The sequence below is a fragment of the Manacus candei genome, unplaced genomic scaffold (genome assembly GCF_025592945.1).
Source record: "Manacus candei isolate 608988 ecotype Guabito, Panama unplaced genomic scaffold, ASM2559294v1 h1tg000017l, whole genome shotgun sequence".
Lineage (NCBI taxonomy): Eukaryota > Metazoa > Chordata > Aves > Passeriformes > Pipridae > Manacus > Manacus candei.
Genome location: NW_026138065.1, coordinates 15,473,382 through 15,491,592, shown reverse-complemented (window position 1 = coordinate 15,491,592; position 18,211 = coordinate 15,473,382). Strand labels below are relative to the sequence as shown.

The 18,211-nt window shown below is 41.9% G+C and overlaps 1 protein-coding gene across 1 annotated transcript in view; it reads left to right on the top strand.

Moving 5' to 3' along the window:
- The first annotated feature begins 790 nt into the window (after positions 1-790).
- Positions 791-18,211, top strand: part of EPAS1 (endothelial PAS domain protein 1) — a 78,234-nt gene continuing 60,813 nt past the window's right edge. The window contains exon 1 of the mRNA XM_051782863.1: positions 791-1,091. Within this exon, the coding sequence (XP_051638823.1) occupies positions 1,066-1,091 (26 nt within the window). The 5' untranslated portion in view covers positions 791-1,065. The remainder of the gene's footprint in view (positions 1,092-18,211) is intronic.

Sequence of the window (18,211 nt, the reverse complement as noted above, 5' to 3'; positions counted from 1 at the left end):
TTAAAAGTGCCTGAGCCGAAATATACAATATGACATAGAAAATAAAATCGAAAAAACAAGGATAGGAAGGAAATCCCATCAGGGAGGCAAAAGTGCAGCCCCCCCTCCTCCTCCTCTGCACATCCCTGTGCCCGCCGCCGCTGTCACGCTCTCTCCTTTCCGTGCACGACCGGGGCCGAGCGGGGCCGGGGCAGGGCGGTCCCGCACGCCGGGGATGGCTTCCGGGCTTCTCCCCCAGCCCGCGCGGTCCTTATGGGTTTTACTTTCTTAATTTTAAGTTAAATTTATTTTTTTTCAACACCCCCCTGCCTCGCACTGAACGGGGGATGCTCCAGGGGGCGAAGACGGGGCCGCTCCCCGCTTGCGGGAGTAGCGCCCGGCGCCGGGGCAGCCCCGCAGCGGCTCCGCGCCGGCCGGGCAGGTGCCGCGGCGGCCCCCGGACCGCACTGGCGCGGAGACACCGGAGAAAAGACCTCTCAGAAAAAAAAAAAAAAAGTTAAATAACTAAAAGACATACTAAATAACTAAAAAGTTAAATAACTAGAAGATAACTAGCAAAACAGCGGCGGATGGGACGGCACCCGGTGCCCGCGGGGCGCTCCCCGCGGTGCCGGCGGGGCGGGGGCGGCCCCGCTGACCCCCGGCCGGGCCGGTGCTGGGGGCGGGGAGCCCGGGGCGCCCCGTCGGCCCCCATTGGCGGGCGCGGCGGCGGCGGCGGGGCCGGGCCGGGCCGAGCCGGGGCCGGGGCGGAGGGGGCCGGCCCTGCCCCCGCGGCCGGCGGCGGCCCAAGGTTTAAAGTGAGAACTTTCTGCGGGCGGCGCCGAGCTGTACAGCCCCGTCGCCGCGCCGCTCCTGCCCCGCAGCAGCAGCCGCCGTCGCCTCCCCCGGGCGGGCCGTACAATCCTCGGCAGTGTCCTGAGACTGTACGCCCGCCTCGGGGGCGACCCGGCCGAACCGGACCCCGACCCCCGCCCGCCGCCGCCCGCGGAGCCCCTGCGTCCCGCGGGCAGGTGCTGAGCGCGCCCCGGCCCGAGAGGCGGCGCAGGAGCCGGCACAGCCGCCGCGATGACAGCTGACAAGGAGAAGAAAAGGTGAGGGGCCGCGGGCGAGGCGCCGGGCTGCTCGGGCCGCTGCGTCCTCCTCTTCCTCCTCTGGCTGCCCCCTGCGGCCGCGGGACTCCCCGCGGGCGGGCACCGAGGGCGGCACTGCCGGCGGGGCGGCGCGGCCTCGCCTCTCCCCGCCGCGGCTCCTGTGCGAGGGCTCGACCCGGAGCCTTCGCGGGGTCCAACTGCGGAAGGAGTTGGTGTTGGTTCGCCCAGCCCGCGCCGGCAGAGGGGCAGCGGAGCAGCGCCGCGCCACTCCGGGGCAGCCCGCGTTCCGTCCGGGCCCCGCCGAGCCGGGGAGCGCCTGCCCCGGGGAGCTGCCCCCGCCGGGCGGCACCGCGGGCGGCACGTCCCGAGCGTCCCAGCCCGGCTGGGCCCGGCGGAGGCTGCGGGCAGGTGCACCTGGCGGGCAGGGCCAGCCTGCCGGTGCGGGATGACTGTAGTTAGTGTACGCTGTGGCAGGGCTTGATACCAGCGAGGACTGAGTTATTATGAAGTTGGTTTTCCAGCTGAGGACGGGGGTTTTAAAGGTAGCAGCACCCTTAGCAAAACGTGTTTCATAATTGACGTCGTGTGGATGTAATTGACAGGCTTTGTAAACACTTACAAGTTGTATAAAGCTACTGGGTTTTGACACCTCCTCGCTCCAGCCCGAGACGCTGGACGCGGTGCGCGGAGAACTCGCATCTCCCGTGGTTCGTGGAGCGCCTCAGCTGTCAGCGGGTTTTCCCGCAAGGCCGAGAGCTCCAGGAGTGCCCAGCGCTTCGTCTGTCGCTGCCCTTCGAGAAGGATGTAAATCTAGGCATTCCCACACTGCCATAACGACTCTTTCAGAGGGAATCAAAATAACGTACTAGTTGTTTCGTACTTGCGTTAAAGAGCGCGTTTTCCTCCTGGTTCTTCAGAACGACCGTCAAAATAAAACTCAACAATCCGTAACGCAGAAGTTATAGGTGGAGATTAAGTGAAGTATCTACTTGTTGCTCCAAAGCTATAAACATTCCCTGTGGATGAGCGAGGGCGCTGAGATAGGGAAAGCTAAGCAAGGGAATAAAGGTCCATGAAGTCTCATACCAGCATATTTATTCAGTCTGTTTTGTATAGCAGGCAGTCACAAGAATGACTTCATTATCAGCACAGGTTACTGTTCTGGCTATAGATTCTGTTCATAAACTATGTGATTTACAGACTAAGAATTTTGTGTTGTTATGCATTCTATCCAGTCGATGATGCAGTAAACTTTAAACACTGGTTTTTTATTTTTGTAATAGCTTCTTTTTTACTGAGTCACTCTATGACAATGTAATAGGGGAGGTAGTGTAGTATAAATCATACATTTTCCATGTAGTTCTGTTTTCCTCAGTTTATCAAACATTAATGTGTTAAGGTTAAACAATTGCCTCAAGTGTATTTTGTTCTAGGTATCAATCTTCTGTGCAGGGTATAAAATATACACACATTTTGTGTCTTCCTATGTTGAAAAAGAGAATAAAAAATTCTACCACAGTGTGATATAAAACTACACATACTACTATATAACTACACAGTGTGTAGTTATAAAAATGTGTTATAGTTTATAACGAATGATAAGAATGAAGTAGTGTACATATTGGAAATACATTGCATTCATTGTATCACCTCATTTTAATGGGGCATTCTTAATCTCTTCGGTTTTAACCTCTCATTTTCAAGCACAGTGAGGGATCTAACGCTGTCTAATCTTGTAGGACAGTACACTGAGGTGCTTTGTGGAAATATGACACAAACTTCATGGGACTGAAGTCTGAACCCTAATCCTGATCCTGTCACTGATTTTAAGTATTGTGGCATTCAGTGACAGTTTTTCTGTTTCTCTCAGAAGTAGGCTAGTTATTATGTGGCTCATGGGATTGTTGCGTAAATTAGTGTTTGTGAAAGAACTGGGAGAGTGTCATACGAGGGATTTCAGAGGGATTTCAGACAGCTCGCTTGTGCCTCCCTGTCAGTGTGCATGTGTATATCCCTAATGGGAACATACCCTATGTAGCCTATTGAAGCAAGATGTTTTTCTTTCTTAATTTTCCAGTACTATTATAGAATAGGTTTATTGCCTTGAGTTCAACAGTTGTTGTATTATTTGGTTGATCTCTATCCAGATATGTAGCTAGGAACTCTTAACCTGACTTGCTAATGGCATTTATAAATCAGTTTCACAGAGAAAAGGTGGTGGGGGTGTTATGGGTAATCTGGTTTACCAGATTTCCAGGCAGCTCTGGAACATATGTTTAGAGGAACAGTTCTCTTTACTATTAAATAAATGCTCTATGGAAGATAATATTTGATTCTCTTAATAATCCATTTAATTTGAAGAGCATCCTCAGGTTCTCATTCAAAGCTCTGTTTGTCAATAGAAAAGAGCAGTTGCTTTATTTGGAACCAATGTTACAGCACTTTCAAGAAACTGATTTCCCACATTTAGAGTTAGTCCAAGATACAGAGCTGAGATTAATATGATTATTCTTTTAACTTACTTTTTAAAAAAATCATTATCTACACGGTAATAAATACTTTCTTAGAATGCCAGTAATTAGAAACTGGGAAGAGGAGGAATAAAAGGGTATAACACATTTTAGCAAAATAGTAAGAGCTAAGGAGGAAATATCTATGATCACTGTGAAGTACAATGACAAATAGTACATAGGTCTCAATGTAATTAGAGCAGTATGGTAGAATATCTTGATGTGTTTTTTAATTATTTAATCATCATTTTTTTTGATTGTTTGCAGAATATGGTTATTTTGTTAGGAAAGGATGGTATGTTAAACTAACTGTTCTGGATGGACAGCAGCGTATGTTTGAGGTTTGAAACCAGGCTCGGGACAAGTTAAGTATGGCTGAGAAGGACACGTCATTTGGCTTCACCTTTTCAGTTGTTTTGTTACTTGGGGATTTCAGTGCTTGTTTTCCAGTTGTATGAAAAATAAACCAGTTTTGCAGCTCAGGGTGTTTCTGTGCTAGTGGTCCCCATACAGTACTGTTTTGTGATCCTAACTATGTAGTGTTGTATTAATGTGTTTAAGGTCTTCTGGTCCAGATAGTAAAGAAACAGGATTGCTCCCAGTTATTGTCTAGGTAATTGACTGTTTTCAATTACCCTTTCACTTTGGGCTTTATTTGATGTTGAGCCCCTCTAATGAGACACTTTGTGCCTCAATTTTCACTGACCTTTCTGTCAGGAGAATAGCTCTGCCAAGCTGAGGTCACTCTTGGCCCTTCCTCCTCAGGATGAGGAAACCATCCTGATGGCACAGCTCTCCAGAGCTCAGGTAGTAGTTTGCTCTTAATGGATGTAATTTGGATGCCAGGAAATGGGAGCATTTGGATGTGCCAAGGTGTTAAACTGCAATTTTCAGGAAGTGTACCGTCTCAGTTTTGTTCTACCTAGTATATTTTCTGTTTTAACCTATGTCCCTGTTGCCAGGTATATTACCTATTGCCTGTTATTCTGTGACTGTGGTGGAATAGACGATCTCATCCATTCTCTTGCCAATATAGGTTGTTCCTTATACTCTTGTAAACCTCACTTTATGCATTTCAGCTTATAATTATTGAGCTTTGAACACTTTCCTTTGCAGATTTTTTTCATAGATTACTCAACTTCGTAAAAAAATTGTTCAAGATTTGTTATTGCTCAACATCTTCCTGTGCATAGCCCACATATTTAATTTACTTTGTTTGCTCCTATGTCAACATCTGCCCCTGCAGTTTTTCTTATTTGGAGTTATCAGAAGGAGCTGTAATTTCCTGAATTCCTGGTGATCAATAAGTTGAAATTGGCTGTTTAACATGTGCTTAGGGCATGTTAACAATAAGCAATTTGATCTTAATGTTTCAGCACCACAAATACAGACACTTCATTGCTTGCAGGTCATCTTGAATGATCCTGGCCGGTCATACTTATCATACTTTGGTTTCACCCCTTCTGCTTTCTGCATTCACTGCCCTTTCTGCATTTCTACAGATGTGGAGAGGGCTTTTCTACCAGAGGGTGGCCCAAGGATACAGGAATGAGGAACGTCAGGCTACGTTCCTGCCCCCATGTCTCCCTTTGCCTGCAATGGCACGCAGCAGAGTTTGGGCCATGCTCTGACTTGGCAACCTGGCCTACTTGTGAACACTTTATTTCTCTTGCCCAACTCCTGTGGCTTGATCTATATAGAATCAAAGCATTTTAGCTTAATATTTGAGCATAATGAAGGCTGAATGGATTTTGCTGTGGAAATTGTGTACAATGTGAGTGCTTCCCAGTGTGTACCATCCTCCCGAAGTTTTTGAGGATTCGTGTTTCACCGGGGTGCTCCAGGGGCTTGCTCTGCTTGTGTTTAGCACCTAGAGTAAATTAAAAATCCATCACCCCTTGGTATACAGCACCTTTCTGTGTCATATCCCTTTCTCTTCATTTTCTAATATCAGTCATCTTCTGTCATGTATATCTTGTGTGGGTCATTGGGAATGCCTTGCATATTGGAGGTACTCCACTAATACAAGTTTTTTGTTTATACTGCAAAATTCAGGAGACCCATCATGAGTATCAATAATGCATCCTTCTGTCTTTCTATAATATTTCTTACTATGACGGATTCATAAACGTTAAGCATTTTAGTTTTCAGGTTCCAAGCAGGGAGCTGCTGCTAGGTGTGGTGGGGGAAGAAAACTTCAAGCATTGAACTTTTTGCTATTGTTTTCAAATGGGTATTTTTTGAAAACTGAGAAATAGGATAAACATTAGAGTAAGGGAATGAGCAATACAAAGGCACGTTGTATTTAAAAATAATTTAGATGCATGAAATGGATTTATTCCTCTAAAACTATTTGTGAAATGCTATTGTGTTAATTACTCCAATATTCATATTCAGTGGCATATATATCTTATTAGTTATAAATTTACTCCTAGTAGCTGGCACAAGGTTGAGAGAACACTTCTTTTAAGTTAAGAGAAAGTGCAAGTATGGATATTATGCAGCTGGCAGGTTTTTTTCTCATTTATCGTTCTTGTGCTCCATTTGCTTAAAAGGCAATATAATAAAGGCTGAGGATAAAAATCTTGACTGTTTATTTAAGAAAGACTAACTTCTTTCTTAAATTTACAGAGCTACTTTTCATGAAGACTCCTGAAGTATGTAAAATGGAAAACTATTTTACCGTGCATTTGGAAAGTAGCTTATTGAAGTACAGTAAGCCAATTGGCTGATAAATAGTGTTCCCAAGTAACTCATTTAATTATGCTCTTTACTTCTTGAGCTCAAATCTAATTATGATTTTGGTTCTTTCCTCTGTGACTTTATTTAGGCTTAGAAAATTTAGCTGAAACAAAATCTACCGTAATAAATTCTGATTAAATGGGCATATTTAGGCCTGAAAACAGTTAGACTTTTAATTTAATTTACTTGACTGTTATTACAAAGAGTTTGGGGTTGGATAGCATCTCCATTATGCTTCTCTGTCCATTGCATTACATGATACAGCAAATATTAAATATTCTATTCTATGGAAACTCATCAAATGTGTTGCCAGACTAGAAGCAAAGTTGCTTTAGTTGAATTTTTATGTCTGATCTTCAGTTGAAGATGTGCCCTGGTCTTGACCCTTCCTCTGTGTGCTAATATGTGGAATCAGCAGGTTTCTTTGATTTAGGGGAATGTTTAGGGTGTTGCCTCCAAGAAGATTGTCTGAAAAATTCAGAAACTTTACACATGCTTTATGTTAGCCTGTGGGTGCACGATTAATACTGGCTTATTACAGCTTTACGAACAAGTTCTGTGCATCTGGGCAGGAGGAAAAAACACTTTGTTATTTTGATCCTGCTCTCAAGTGGGACAAAACCAGGACAATACAGCTCCTTAGTGGTTTTCATTGCTAATACAAATATGTTGAACTATCCCCCAAGCTTCTTCATTCTGCTGTGTATGTATTTAAACAGTGATTTGCTTTCAAGCAAACATTAAGTAACATATGTTTTAATCTCAAGCATTTGTGGAGTATCCATGAGACCAAACTGTTTTCCAAAGAGATTTCAACAACTTATTGGTGTTTCCAACAAGAAATGTATCTCAAACTGCATCTTGGTTTAGCCTGGCTGCTCCTCTGGTCCTTACTCCTTGAGGCATGTCCCTAAATCCCAGCTGTGACCTGCATGAATGAAACCTCCAGGCTAGAATTTGGACAGATTGTAAAGCAGGATTGTGAGGGAAAGAACAACTGACTATGGCCATTTAAGGGATTTGGTTGGGATTTGTTTGCTTGGTTTTTTACTATATAAGTTTAACAGTCATTGTCCTGCCATGATCTTAAGATAACTCGAAGCAACAAATACATCTCCTCAGCTATTTTTGCCCAGCTAGGTGTAATGGTGATTAGGTCACCATTTTCTCTATAAATGAGTGCTTATTTTGCAGTGTACCAAAATAAAAGTAAGCTTAACAGAATGATGATCCTTCCACAAGTATCTGCTTCAGACCTTCAGATCTGTAAAATGACGGATGGATTTATGCAATAGGTGGTGGGCAGATGATGCTATTTCTTATTTATCTGGGCTGCTGTCAGACCTACCTGAAGTTTCTTTGAATTTAAAAAAAATATCTGCTTTCTGCAGTGCCCACAACCAGTTTAAGTTTTGGATATCTTGTTGCTTTTGGCCTGGAGGCTATCCCTGGAAGCTGGAGCTGTAGCCACAGCCGTGGGAGATACCTGTGAATGCCCAGCCTTAGGATTAGTGGGTTGCCTTACTCTCTTTTTTTTATCCCTATAGAAAACTCATGAGTGCAGAGTGCACTCTCTTGCCTGCCTCATTCCCCCCCCCCCCAAAATTAGTCATGCCCTGTTGCTTTCATCTCCTTCCCTGCATCCCAAGCAGAACAGAAGGCTGAAGCACTGCAACATCCCTTTATGTTTGAATATGAAATACTATGTGTTCAACTACTTCTACAATTAACAATACTTTTACAGTAACATTTTGGAGCTGGAGCAATGTGACCAGTCTCCTTCTCTTTCAGGAAATTGTGTTATCTAAGGAAAAGCTAAAATTAGAAGTGATATGGGTAGGGTTGTGCGTGGTGGGGTTTGTTTGGTTTTGTTGTTTGGTTTTTTTTTTGTTGTTGGTTTGGGTTTTGGTTGTTTTTTGGTTTTTTGTAATTGAGGAGCTCTCCTAATGGATGAATCATGTGGGTGTGACTTATGGCACTTGATAGCAAACAGTCTGTCTGAAGGTATATGTGCAGTAAGATTACCAGGATCATTTAGAAACTGTTTGGAACCACTGAAACATGAACTTAATCTATTGTAAATATTTATTAAACATTATCTAATATATAAAAATACATTTGGTTAGAGTTAGGTAAATGAAGGTAAGATATAAGGTGCAAGTTTTGAACAATGGGTTACTGAGCTGCAGATGCAGTTGGTAGACTGAATATTTTCTGCAAAAATAAATATTTTCTTGGAAAATAATTTTCCAGAGCACAAGGAAACGAGCTAGTGTTCTAGTTTTAGCTATACTGCTAAAATGAAGGGATTGGATTGAGAAATTGTCAAAACATTTGGAGATTGGTGAAACATTTTAGATTTGGATTCATTTTTATACGCTTTCCTGTGTTGCCCTACATTGTTAATTGAAAATCAGATGTTTTAAATTTCATTTGAATGAGACTTAGGTAATTATTAGTCTCTTTTTAATGTAAAGATTTTTTTTTTCTTTTTTCCCTCCTTCCCTCCTTTCTTTTCTGGTGTTTGACTCAGTTGGGCTTTTTTCCAGATCTTCTTTGTTTTACTGAAATCCACAGGACACATACATGGTGGCTTGACCTCAGTCAAGTTCCTGTCTTCCTTTCAGGAGAAATCTTTATCTGCTAAACCAAGATATTAGGTACTCCTTTTACACTAGTCATGAGGGCCTCATCACTTGAGGCCTTGAAATCAAAAGAGTCACAATCTTTCAAAAACTGCAATCGCTTAAACAAGTTACCAGATCTGATGAAGATACTCAGTTGTGTTTGGATTGGGTTAGGCAGGAAGTGTGACTTGATGATGGCAAAGGTCTTCTCTAGCTTTGGTTATGTGAACAGCTCTTTAAAGACAGTAGTATAATTGAAAACGTAGCAATAAAGGCCCTCCATAACCCCTGCCCACCTCACTGGCTCCTGATATGACAAACAAGAAAGACAAAATATGGGAGAGATGAAAACAGCATGTTGCAGAATTTCTAAGTTGTTCTCAAAAGGCATGTTCTTGAAAACCTGCCTATGTATGGTGAGAGAGAGAAATGTTTGCCTTTCCCACAAAAGCTATTGCTTTAACTAACAGATGTAATAATATCTTGAAATATAGTTATCCAAGGTGATATTCGCCTTTGGTCCAGTACATGTGGGTTTTTTAGGTAGTCAGCTGCTGAATCCTTATTTTATATATATATATATATATAACTTAGGACACAGAGGGTGGTTTGCTGAATGACTTCAGTTTAAGAAGCAAATACAATGGCCTGAATAGGTTGTATGAAATCTTAAAAATGTACCCTATTGTTCTTCCCTTCTTAAAAGGGAAAGCTGGTGCTAATTTAGTGTCAGATGCCTTATGAACTTTTTTAATCTACATGGGAAAAATCCATTAAGAGCTGATAATTTTGGTGCAAGTTTTCTAATGTTGTTCAAAAGTTACTCTATAGTATTTTTCCTTTAAGATATATTCATGTGCTCGTAAGATAAATATTTACTTTGGTAACAAGCTTGAAGGAAGTATGAAGTGAGATGGTTATTAGGCAGTTTTTATAAAGGTGGTGGAAGTTTTTATAAAGGTGGTGGAAGCTTTAAAGAACATTCCTTGTATTTTGTTTCACCATTAGCATATCTAAGGTATTTACTACCATAAAAAGGTGCTTAAACTCTTAGTATCACAGTTGTAGTCATTTGCACTTGCATTTGTATGATAAACTACAAAGTAACCCTATTCAGCCATTGTGTTTGGGATGTTCTGGTGTTGGTCTATAAGGCCTGTACCTTCTTTCACAATCGTATCACCCTCTCTGCCAGTAAATTCTTGGTGTTATTGGGTACTTGTTGTCTCACTACTTCAAAGATCTTTGACATTTAAAAACCACCCCACTCTGTATATCTACATTTGTAAATGGGGAATGTTTCCAGGAATGTACCAAGCTTTTAGCTGTCTGTACAATTTATGTCCAAAACTTGTTGCAAATACCAGAGTATCTTCTGAGATTATATGTCTTGTTGTGGCTGGTTAGATTTTCATATGCCATTATAATGAAATAACATAGTCATCAGCTGATGACAATAACTGTATCTGCAGACTTAGGTATTTATGGAGGGTATTGAGTTAAAGCTGATGGGAAGTTTAGAACCAAAATGGTTTTGGAATGATCTATGGAATGTCAGCATCATACACAGATGTGTGAGAAGAAGTTCGGCATTAAGTGGCTTTATCATGCCATGGCTCCTTAGGCAGTATTTCTCTGGAATACAAAGCTGATGACTAATTATAGCTATACTCCACTCCAGGATTTTTTATTTTTTAAGGTCTCAGTTGCTGCTGGTGTGTTTCATAACTTGTGAGAGAAGGTTGGACATTGGTGAAAAGGCTTAGGGTATTTTTTCTGTACAGCTTCTGCTAGATAATTTCTTCTAGGAAAGCTGCATTTGTCTAATTCGCTGAAGGGGGAGAGCCTTTGGGAAGAAGTTAGCATTTTGGAATAGCCTGTGGATGTTGCCTTCATGTGAAGGAAAGAGCTGTCTTTGAAGGAGAAGCAGGGCTTTGCTTACTACTGGCTTTTATCTGTCCCTGAATTTTCCCATTCCTTCTCTGTTGCAAAGGAAATCCATGACAAATGTTGCTCATGGTTTACTTCTTCCAGTTATCCCCATATTGACCTGGAAGACTCATTTCCCGTTGTCCTTTAAGCTGACTCTTGTATTTCAGAGAATGCAGAGAGTTGGAATTTGCCAGTTCTTGCACTTGAGATGGATAACTTTTGCTTGCAGAGGAGGAAACCAATACCCCATCTAGCCAAGACAGATCATGATGCTTGGTCTTAACAAAATAGTATTACTTACACTTTTAAGGAAAGAAAGATGTTTGGGGGGTGTTGACCCCCTTTATTGCTTCATGCAACACTTTTATGTGAGTGATTAGGAGGAAGATTTCTTGTTTGACCGAGGGAACACAGCTTGGTTCAGCTGCGGGTGGGCTGTTTTTGTGCTGCAGCTGTAAGATTATCAGTTAGTGTTAATATATCTAGTTCTTGGATTTTCCCCTGTAAATGATTTGAAGGATGTGTTTATTGCCATTACTAATCAGAGGAACATTTTTATGGTCACATCCTTTCTGTGCTCAAGTTGTCTTAACACTTCTACTGGCTTTTACGTAACAGCAAAGCCGAGTTTATGTTCCCAGTGATTCACAAAAGGGGACTATCCTGTTCACTTAGGCATGTGCTGGCTTGAAAATGAAATAGAAGCAAGTGCAGATATCTTGAGGGAAACATAATGCTGGTGTTTCGAAACAGCCATTATTTCTCATTTAAGAAAAACCAGCCCCCCAACCCTACTTTTGTTTGTCAACTGCACGACTGGCCTGAACAAAGCCTCTCTGGCATGAGGACCTGGGCCAAAATGTAGTGAAGCTGAATAAAATCATGTTTTGGATTCTATCTCTTGAACTTGTTCGCCACTCTCAGTAGAGCTGGCTGTGAAAGCTGTGTCTGGTAACTGACCTAGCTGCTGAACAGCAGCTTCGGCAAGTGGGTCTTGCCTGTGCAGCTGCTTCTCCTGTCTCCTTTCCCCTCCACACACTCCCTGAAAGCCCTTCTTGCTTGGCCTGGCTCTTTGTCTTGCTGGGTGCTTGGGACACTGGGTTGGTAATGTAACCTGGACAGTGTGACTGATCGCTGTAGTTATCCTCGATCCCCGGTCTGGAAAACTGGGATGGCAGTATATCCTTCCTTCCACCCTTTGTCTGTCTTATTTATTTAAAATAGACTGTAAACTTTATAAGGTAGGGACTTTCTATGCCTAAGACAATGCTCTAGATATGTTGGCAAGAAGCTTGTGTGATAAACCTAACTTGAAAATACTGTAGCAGGGGGTTCTCAAATGGAAGGAGTTTGGTTATCTCTCACTCTTATATTGCCTGGTTAATTGCTTTCTTTACTGCACTGCTCCGTATTATTCCTCAATATGTAGGTTACACCCATGTCCTGATGGGTGACCTACGCCTTCGCTTGCTTCACCTTTGAATTTGTCCCTCCTGTCATATAAGATCTGTGTGCAATTTAGCCGCCCCAAGCAATTGAGGAGATGGGGGGGTGGCGGCGGCGAAGGATTGCAACACCCTGAAAGCATGTGGGAGATGATAAAACCCCTTATTCTTTCAGATTTCATCACAGAGCAGGCAGGTGAGCAACCCACAGGGCAATAAGAATGAAAAGGAAGGTTTGACTGTCATACCAAAACCAGTCTTTTCTGCAGATGTGGAGTTCAGTAGGGTTTCAGCCGGCAATGATTTGCTCTCAGTTTCTTTGAACTGAGAGCTGTAAGAAAGTAAAGCGGTGCTGATATGTGGGGTTCATGTGACATCGGTTTAGAGGTCAGCATTCACAACCTCCTTCACACAGCCTGTGAATCTTCATTCAGTTAAGGCTTCTCCTGCATATGAGTGGCAGGGTTGGCCTGAAGATGGAGCAGGCACATTCTTCAGTGTAAAGAAGAAACACTGAGAAACCCCTAACATTTTATACCAACCTTTATTGGCGGCTTTGCGTACTGTATGCTCAGGCCCTGAAGAAGATAATGAAAGAATCTGTGTTACCTGTATAGCACCGCTTCTTTCCCTTTGCCTGCTAAATCTTAGGACAACATCTCCTGCCCCCCAAAACTAAATGTCACTGTAAGCATGGTATAACTAAATTTTAGCTTCTCTAAGGGCAATTATGAAGCAATAAACCACAGTGACCACCACTATTGCTTTCTGACACTTTTTAAAAAATTCATTCTAAAGGAGGTGGATGACAGCCAATGGTGCTTACTCAAAAAGTAGTGACTTTTCAGTGCTCTTTCAGCCTGGAGAATAAAGTGAGCAGGGAGCAAAGTCTACATTGCAGGTCACAGTAAGGTGCAGTGATGGCTAATGTGGAGCAGAGGTGAAAGAGGAAGAATGCCTGCTGCCTGACCTGTTAAAACCTTTAAGAAGAAATCGTGCCAACGTGAAGTCATTATAGAGCATTCCTTTGGAAGGAGTCATGTGATGAATACATTGCAAACATAAAATGATTTCATGTTGTATTACATTTCGGGTAGGTTACAGCCGTGTAATGAGCTTACCGAGTCATTTGTGTGTTGAGCTGTGTGCTCCTGTTGGGAGGGTTTCTTAGTTTCTGTTTGTTCCTTATTTAAAAGATGAAGTACTCTGGCTTTTGTACCAAAAAACCCTCCAGCTTCATAATGTCTAGAACTTTGATCAAAATGGGGTTCAGTTTCTGCCTGAGACCTCTGGGTACGGCTTTGTGAAAATACCTTTGAGGAAAATATGATGTCAGCTGTGTGTGGTATGAACCTTTATCCTCTGAAAAGGGAGTTTCATGATGGTTTCACTTGGGTTCTACTTCTCTTAGCTGGTGGATTAAGCAAATTAAATGGTCAAACAGTAAGATATGAGGAAAGCAGAGTAAACATCTGTTCTTATACTGTTACTTGTATAGGAAGTCAGTTCTGATTCACATTTCTAAGAAGGAAATATTTGGTGGGCAAATCTATTTCAGTGCACTCTATTTTGAAAGTAGTTTGCTCTCATACCAGGAGATGTTTTAGGACATACAGTGAAGCTGTGGAATATGAAATCACTGTATTGAAGAAAAATGAAGGGAAGGCCTCAACCTAGAGATGTACTTGCTGTTGAGAGTCAAAACATCTCCCCCTCCACTCTGAGGAAAGTAAATTCTTTACTGCTTGTGATGGTACGTATATTATAGTTTGTTGTAGCTGAATATGAATTGCATATAGGAAGTCTGGAGAAGGATTTTGGCTCGGTGAACTACTTGGAAATGCAGTAATCAAAAGAAATTTAAACAAATGATGAGACAGTGATTAGATGAATTATCCTCTTCTAGCTTGTTTTCTTAAGGTTTACATGTTTTCAGTGTGTCTCTGTCTCCATTTCTGACAGAACTGTAAAGACCTCAAGAATATTAAATACCTGGGAATAGGTGTTGTGATGGCTTCAAGGGAAAATTGCAGCACAAGCACTTTCCCCTGTAGAGACGAGAGCCTTCTGTGGCTGAAGAAGTCCAGGTGCCAGCCAGCTACAGGCTTTCAGCTTGCTGTGCCACAGGTACCAGGATCCACCAGGAGCCTGCAGAATCTGGAGAAATGTGTTTTTCCTGGTGCCCTTGTTGGAAAAACAGCTTGTTGTTTTTGTAGCGTGGTTCACTAGTTAACCCTTGTGGTGTTTAAAAACTTACTGTGAGATATTTGCCTTGCCGTTTAGTAGAAATAGATATGGATAGAATGTTGTTCCTTACCCTGGGAATTTCTGAGTGTTTCTGCGTGCTTAGGCCTTACTCGTTTTGGATGAAGAAACTGCTGTGCAACTATGATTAATACTAACACTCGATACTGTGAGGTATTTTAGACTGGCCACATGAAAACCACCAGTGTATGCTTGACTCAGGCCCTGAGAAGTGCAACTGGACTTCTTTCTGCTGGACAGGAATTGCTGACTTCAACTGGAGAAACAACTGCACTTCTCAGCAACCATAACTCTGAATCCGACTGTAGAAAGATCTGTTTTGGTTGGAGAGGTCCAACTGTGTGTGCCTTGGTGTTGATTGTCAGGGTCATGATTAATTTTGGGCATTGTTATACTGGCAGTAACAATGAAGGCATTGTCACCACTAACATTTTCACTTTCCTGTGTTGTTGCAGTGCTTGTTTAATTATTTTTGCAAAAACAGTATGTTGTGGGAACCTTTTCATGTGCAAACTGGGTTGAAGGCAGGAATCTCTTGTTAGGAGTTGCGTATGTTTTCTGTTCCCATAAGCAGTGAAAATGACGAAAACTTTTAAAATTGGTTCATTGGCGTTGGCAATCAGTATCTACTTGAGATCTCTTAGACTTCTCAGAATCACTTCCCTCAGTCAAGGCAGTACTACTGTTTGGGTTTTGTTTGTATTATGTATTTGCTGGAAGGAGAGCGCTATTGTGTGTTTTTTGAGGGTGATTACAAACATAAAATAGATTCTCTTGAGAACGCTTTGTCTACTCTCATCACAATTGGTAATTGTTTTGTGTTGTGTAAGACTTTGCATGCTGTGCTTCTTATTTGGCAGCATGTGTGTGTGAACCTCAAAATGGATTTCCACTTCCAACATCTTATCATTGATGTTTTAAAGGTGAATCCTGGAACAAAGCATAAAACTTCTCTGAACTCATTGCAAGATAATGAATGTTTACCAGATTAAGGCAAATTTTTTCAGTCATTTTGGAAAACAATTTTGCTGCGTTTTAATGAATTTCTTCTCCAAGTGGGACCTGGGTGAGGTAATTCTCAGAAATGAAAGAAAAGGCCAACCCCCAAACAATTACTTTTGACGTGGAAGCAGACTAAAATAGTGTAGTTATGTGCAAAGTGGGTGTCATCTTTTTGTGCCAAGTGCATTTTCTGAGGTCATTCCAAAATGCCAAGGGAAAAGGAATCCATAAGCCTCACATATCCTATTAACAGAGAGCCTTGAGGTAGAGATGGGCAAGATGCATGGAAAAAATGAGGCTTCAGCCAAATGTTTTCTTTGTAGGTCACTTATTGTAGTTGAAATTACAGAGAGTGTAAGAACAAGTGATCTATTAGCAAAGCCATGAAAACAAACCATTTGCCACTTAACAAGTGTTAGCCTAAAATATGCCTCAAATTTTAAAAAGAAGTGAAAACTTGGTGAAAAGTAAGACCCGGGTTTATCTGCATTTCATCAGGTACATGGCGTCCTGGAATTTAGCCCATTGGCAAAAGCATGGGGAGTGTTATCCTTTGCAGCACTGGGAATGTTCTCTGCTGAATTTGGCGCCAATGACCGAGCTTTGCTTGTTAGCTGAAGTTCACACAGACTCCTTGCCAGGCCTGCCCAGAATGCTGTCTCCTCTGACTTCCTGTGGTCTTGCATAATATTTCCTTGCTTCTTGTATAACTGCAGCTCATTCTGGTCACTGCCCAGTTTATACGGTCGACTTTTTAAAAGGCCAGTCCTGCAAACGTGCAGCTGAGCCATGTCAGTGGCAGGAGGTGTCCCGGTGGTGACGCCAATGGAAGCGCCCTTCCTCGGGGAAACCGCCGGCAGCGGGGGTGTATGTCAATGCCGACATGTCTGAAGGCAATAAAGTTGATTGCTGCAGCCTTGTGACGAGATAAGCGTGAGGCATGACTTCAGATTGACTGCACCTCTGAAACATGTGCCGCGGTTGCTCTGATTTCTGTAACAAATATAGGCTTTAATTAAGGATGGGAGAGGCGGCACCGCACGTGGTGTATGAATGGAAGCACATTTTCAGAGCACTGTGAAATTCTTATTATTGCTAGTAGTGACTAGCAATGACAGTCCCCACATTTGCCTTGAAAACATATTCCAGGTATCCAGAGTATTTAATGATAGGAATTTCAGAAAATAATATTTTCATTCTGCTGAATTTTAATGCTTCCACACAAGTAATTTCTGCATTTGTCTGTGGTTAAAATATGCATTAGTTTTGCATTCCTGTTGAAGCAAGTGTATTTATTAATGTTTACCATTTACTAGCCTGCATTATTTGTATATGTGTTTTGAAAGTGAATTTCATAGCAATTTGTGTCTGTCTCTGTATTTATGCTGATTATTTTCCAAATATTTGTGTTTGCACATGTATTTATGCATACAACACTGAGTGTTATTACAGAGCTTTGTCAGTAACTCATTTTCAGAAAGAAGCTTGTCTAACATGACGCTTTCTAGAACCCCCTTTTGAATGTAGTTTTCAAACTGTTACTCATGTACTTTGGCAGCCCTGTTCCTGGCATGGCTTTGAAAAGCTGAAGAGTAGAGATTATAAAATAGTCACTTCAGTATGTTTGTAAACTTACTCAATAGACTGTACTGATTTGTGTGTATGTCTTTCAATTAAATGCTATCTACTGTGAAGAAACAAGAATCATTCTAAGAGAACACATTAGAATTGATTTAGTTATCACAGTTATGTGAGATTCTGTTTAAATTGTGTCATAACGTCATCTTTTCCATGAATCCGGGTTATCCAGTTGTCGTAGTGACTGACATAGAAAAATTCATGCTGGCTACACATGACTTCTCGCAACATTGTCTTTTAATCTGATTAATTTAATGGAAAATAAACTTTTACTGGTTAATGTGTGTTACGAGGCAGCTTTCGTGGTCACTTAGAAGTGGTTTATTACCTTGTATTCTTAGGATCAACATTTTAATTACTACAGTCCAACTAATATAATGCTTGGGGAATTGTTAAAGTAATATTATAATGATACTACTGACATCTAGCAGACCATGTTTTAGTATTGGGAATGCCAGCATTTCTGGGGGGTGTTCTTTATATGTATATAAAAATAGATAGATACACACTGCATTTTTGGCAGATGAATTCAAAGCCAGAGGTCCTAGTAGGGCTTGACCATACAGCTCTAGCAGCATGGTTACCAAGTGAACCGGGTTGACCTCAACACGTTTTGACCAACGATGAAGAAAAGCCACTTTATGTGCCAGTACCAAGCTTGCTGCTCACTGGTGGGTTCAGAGTCCTGGATAAGCCATACAAATATGAATTGTATGATAGAATTAGACTGATGCTGTATTGATCCTAAGATTAGGGAAGAAGCATAAGAATTGCAAAAGGTGATGGGCTGAGAATTGCTTAGCCAGCTAGAGAACACAGTTCACTGTCAGTAAAGAAGGATTTTCCCTCTAAATGGAAACAGTTAGTGAGAAATGTTAAGACTGGACAGTCTGTTTCTTTTAGAAAATATTTGTCCCTCCTGTGTAAATAACTTTAAATGATTTCAGAAAAGTTGTTTT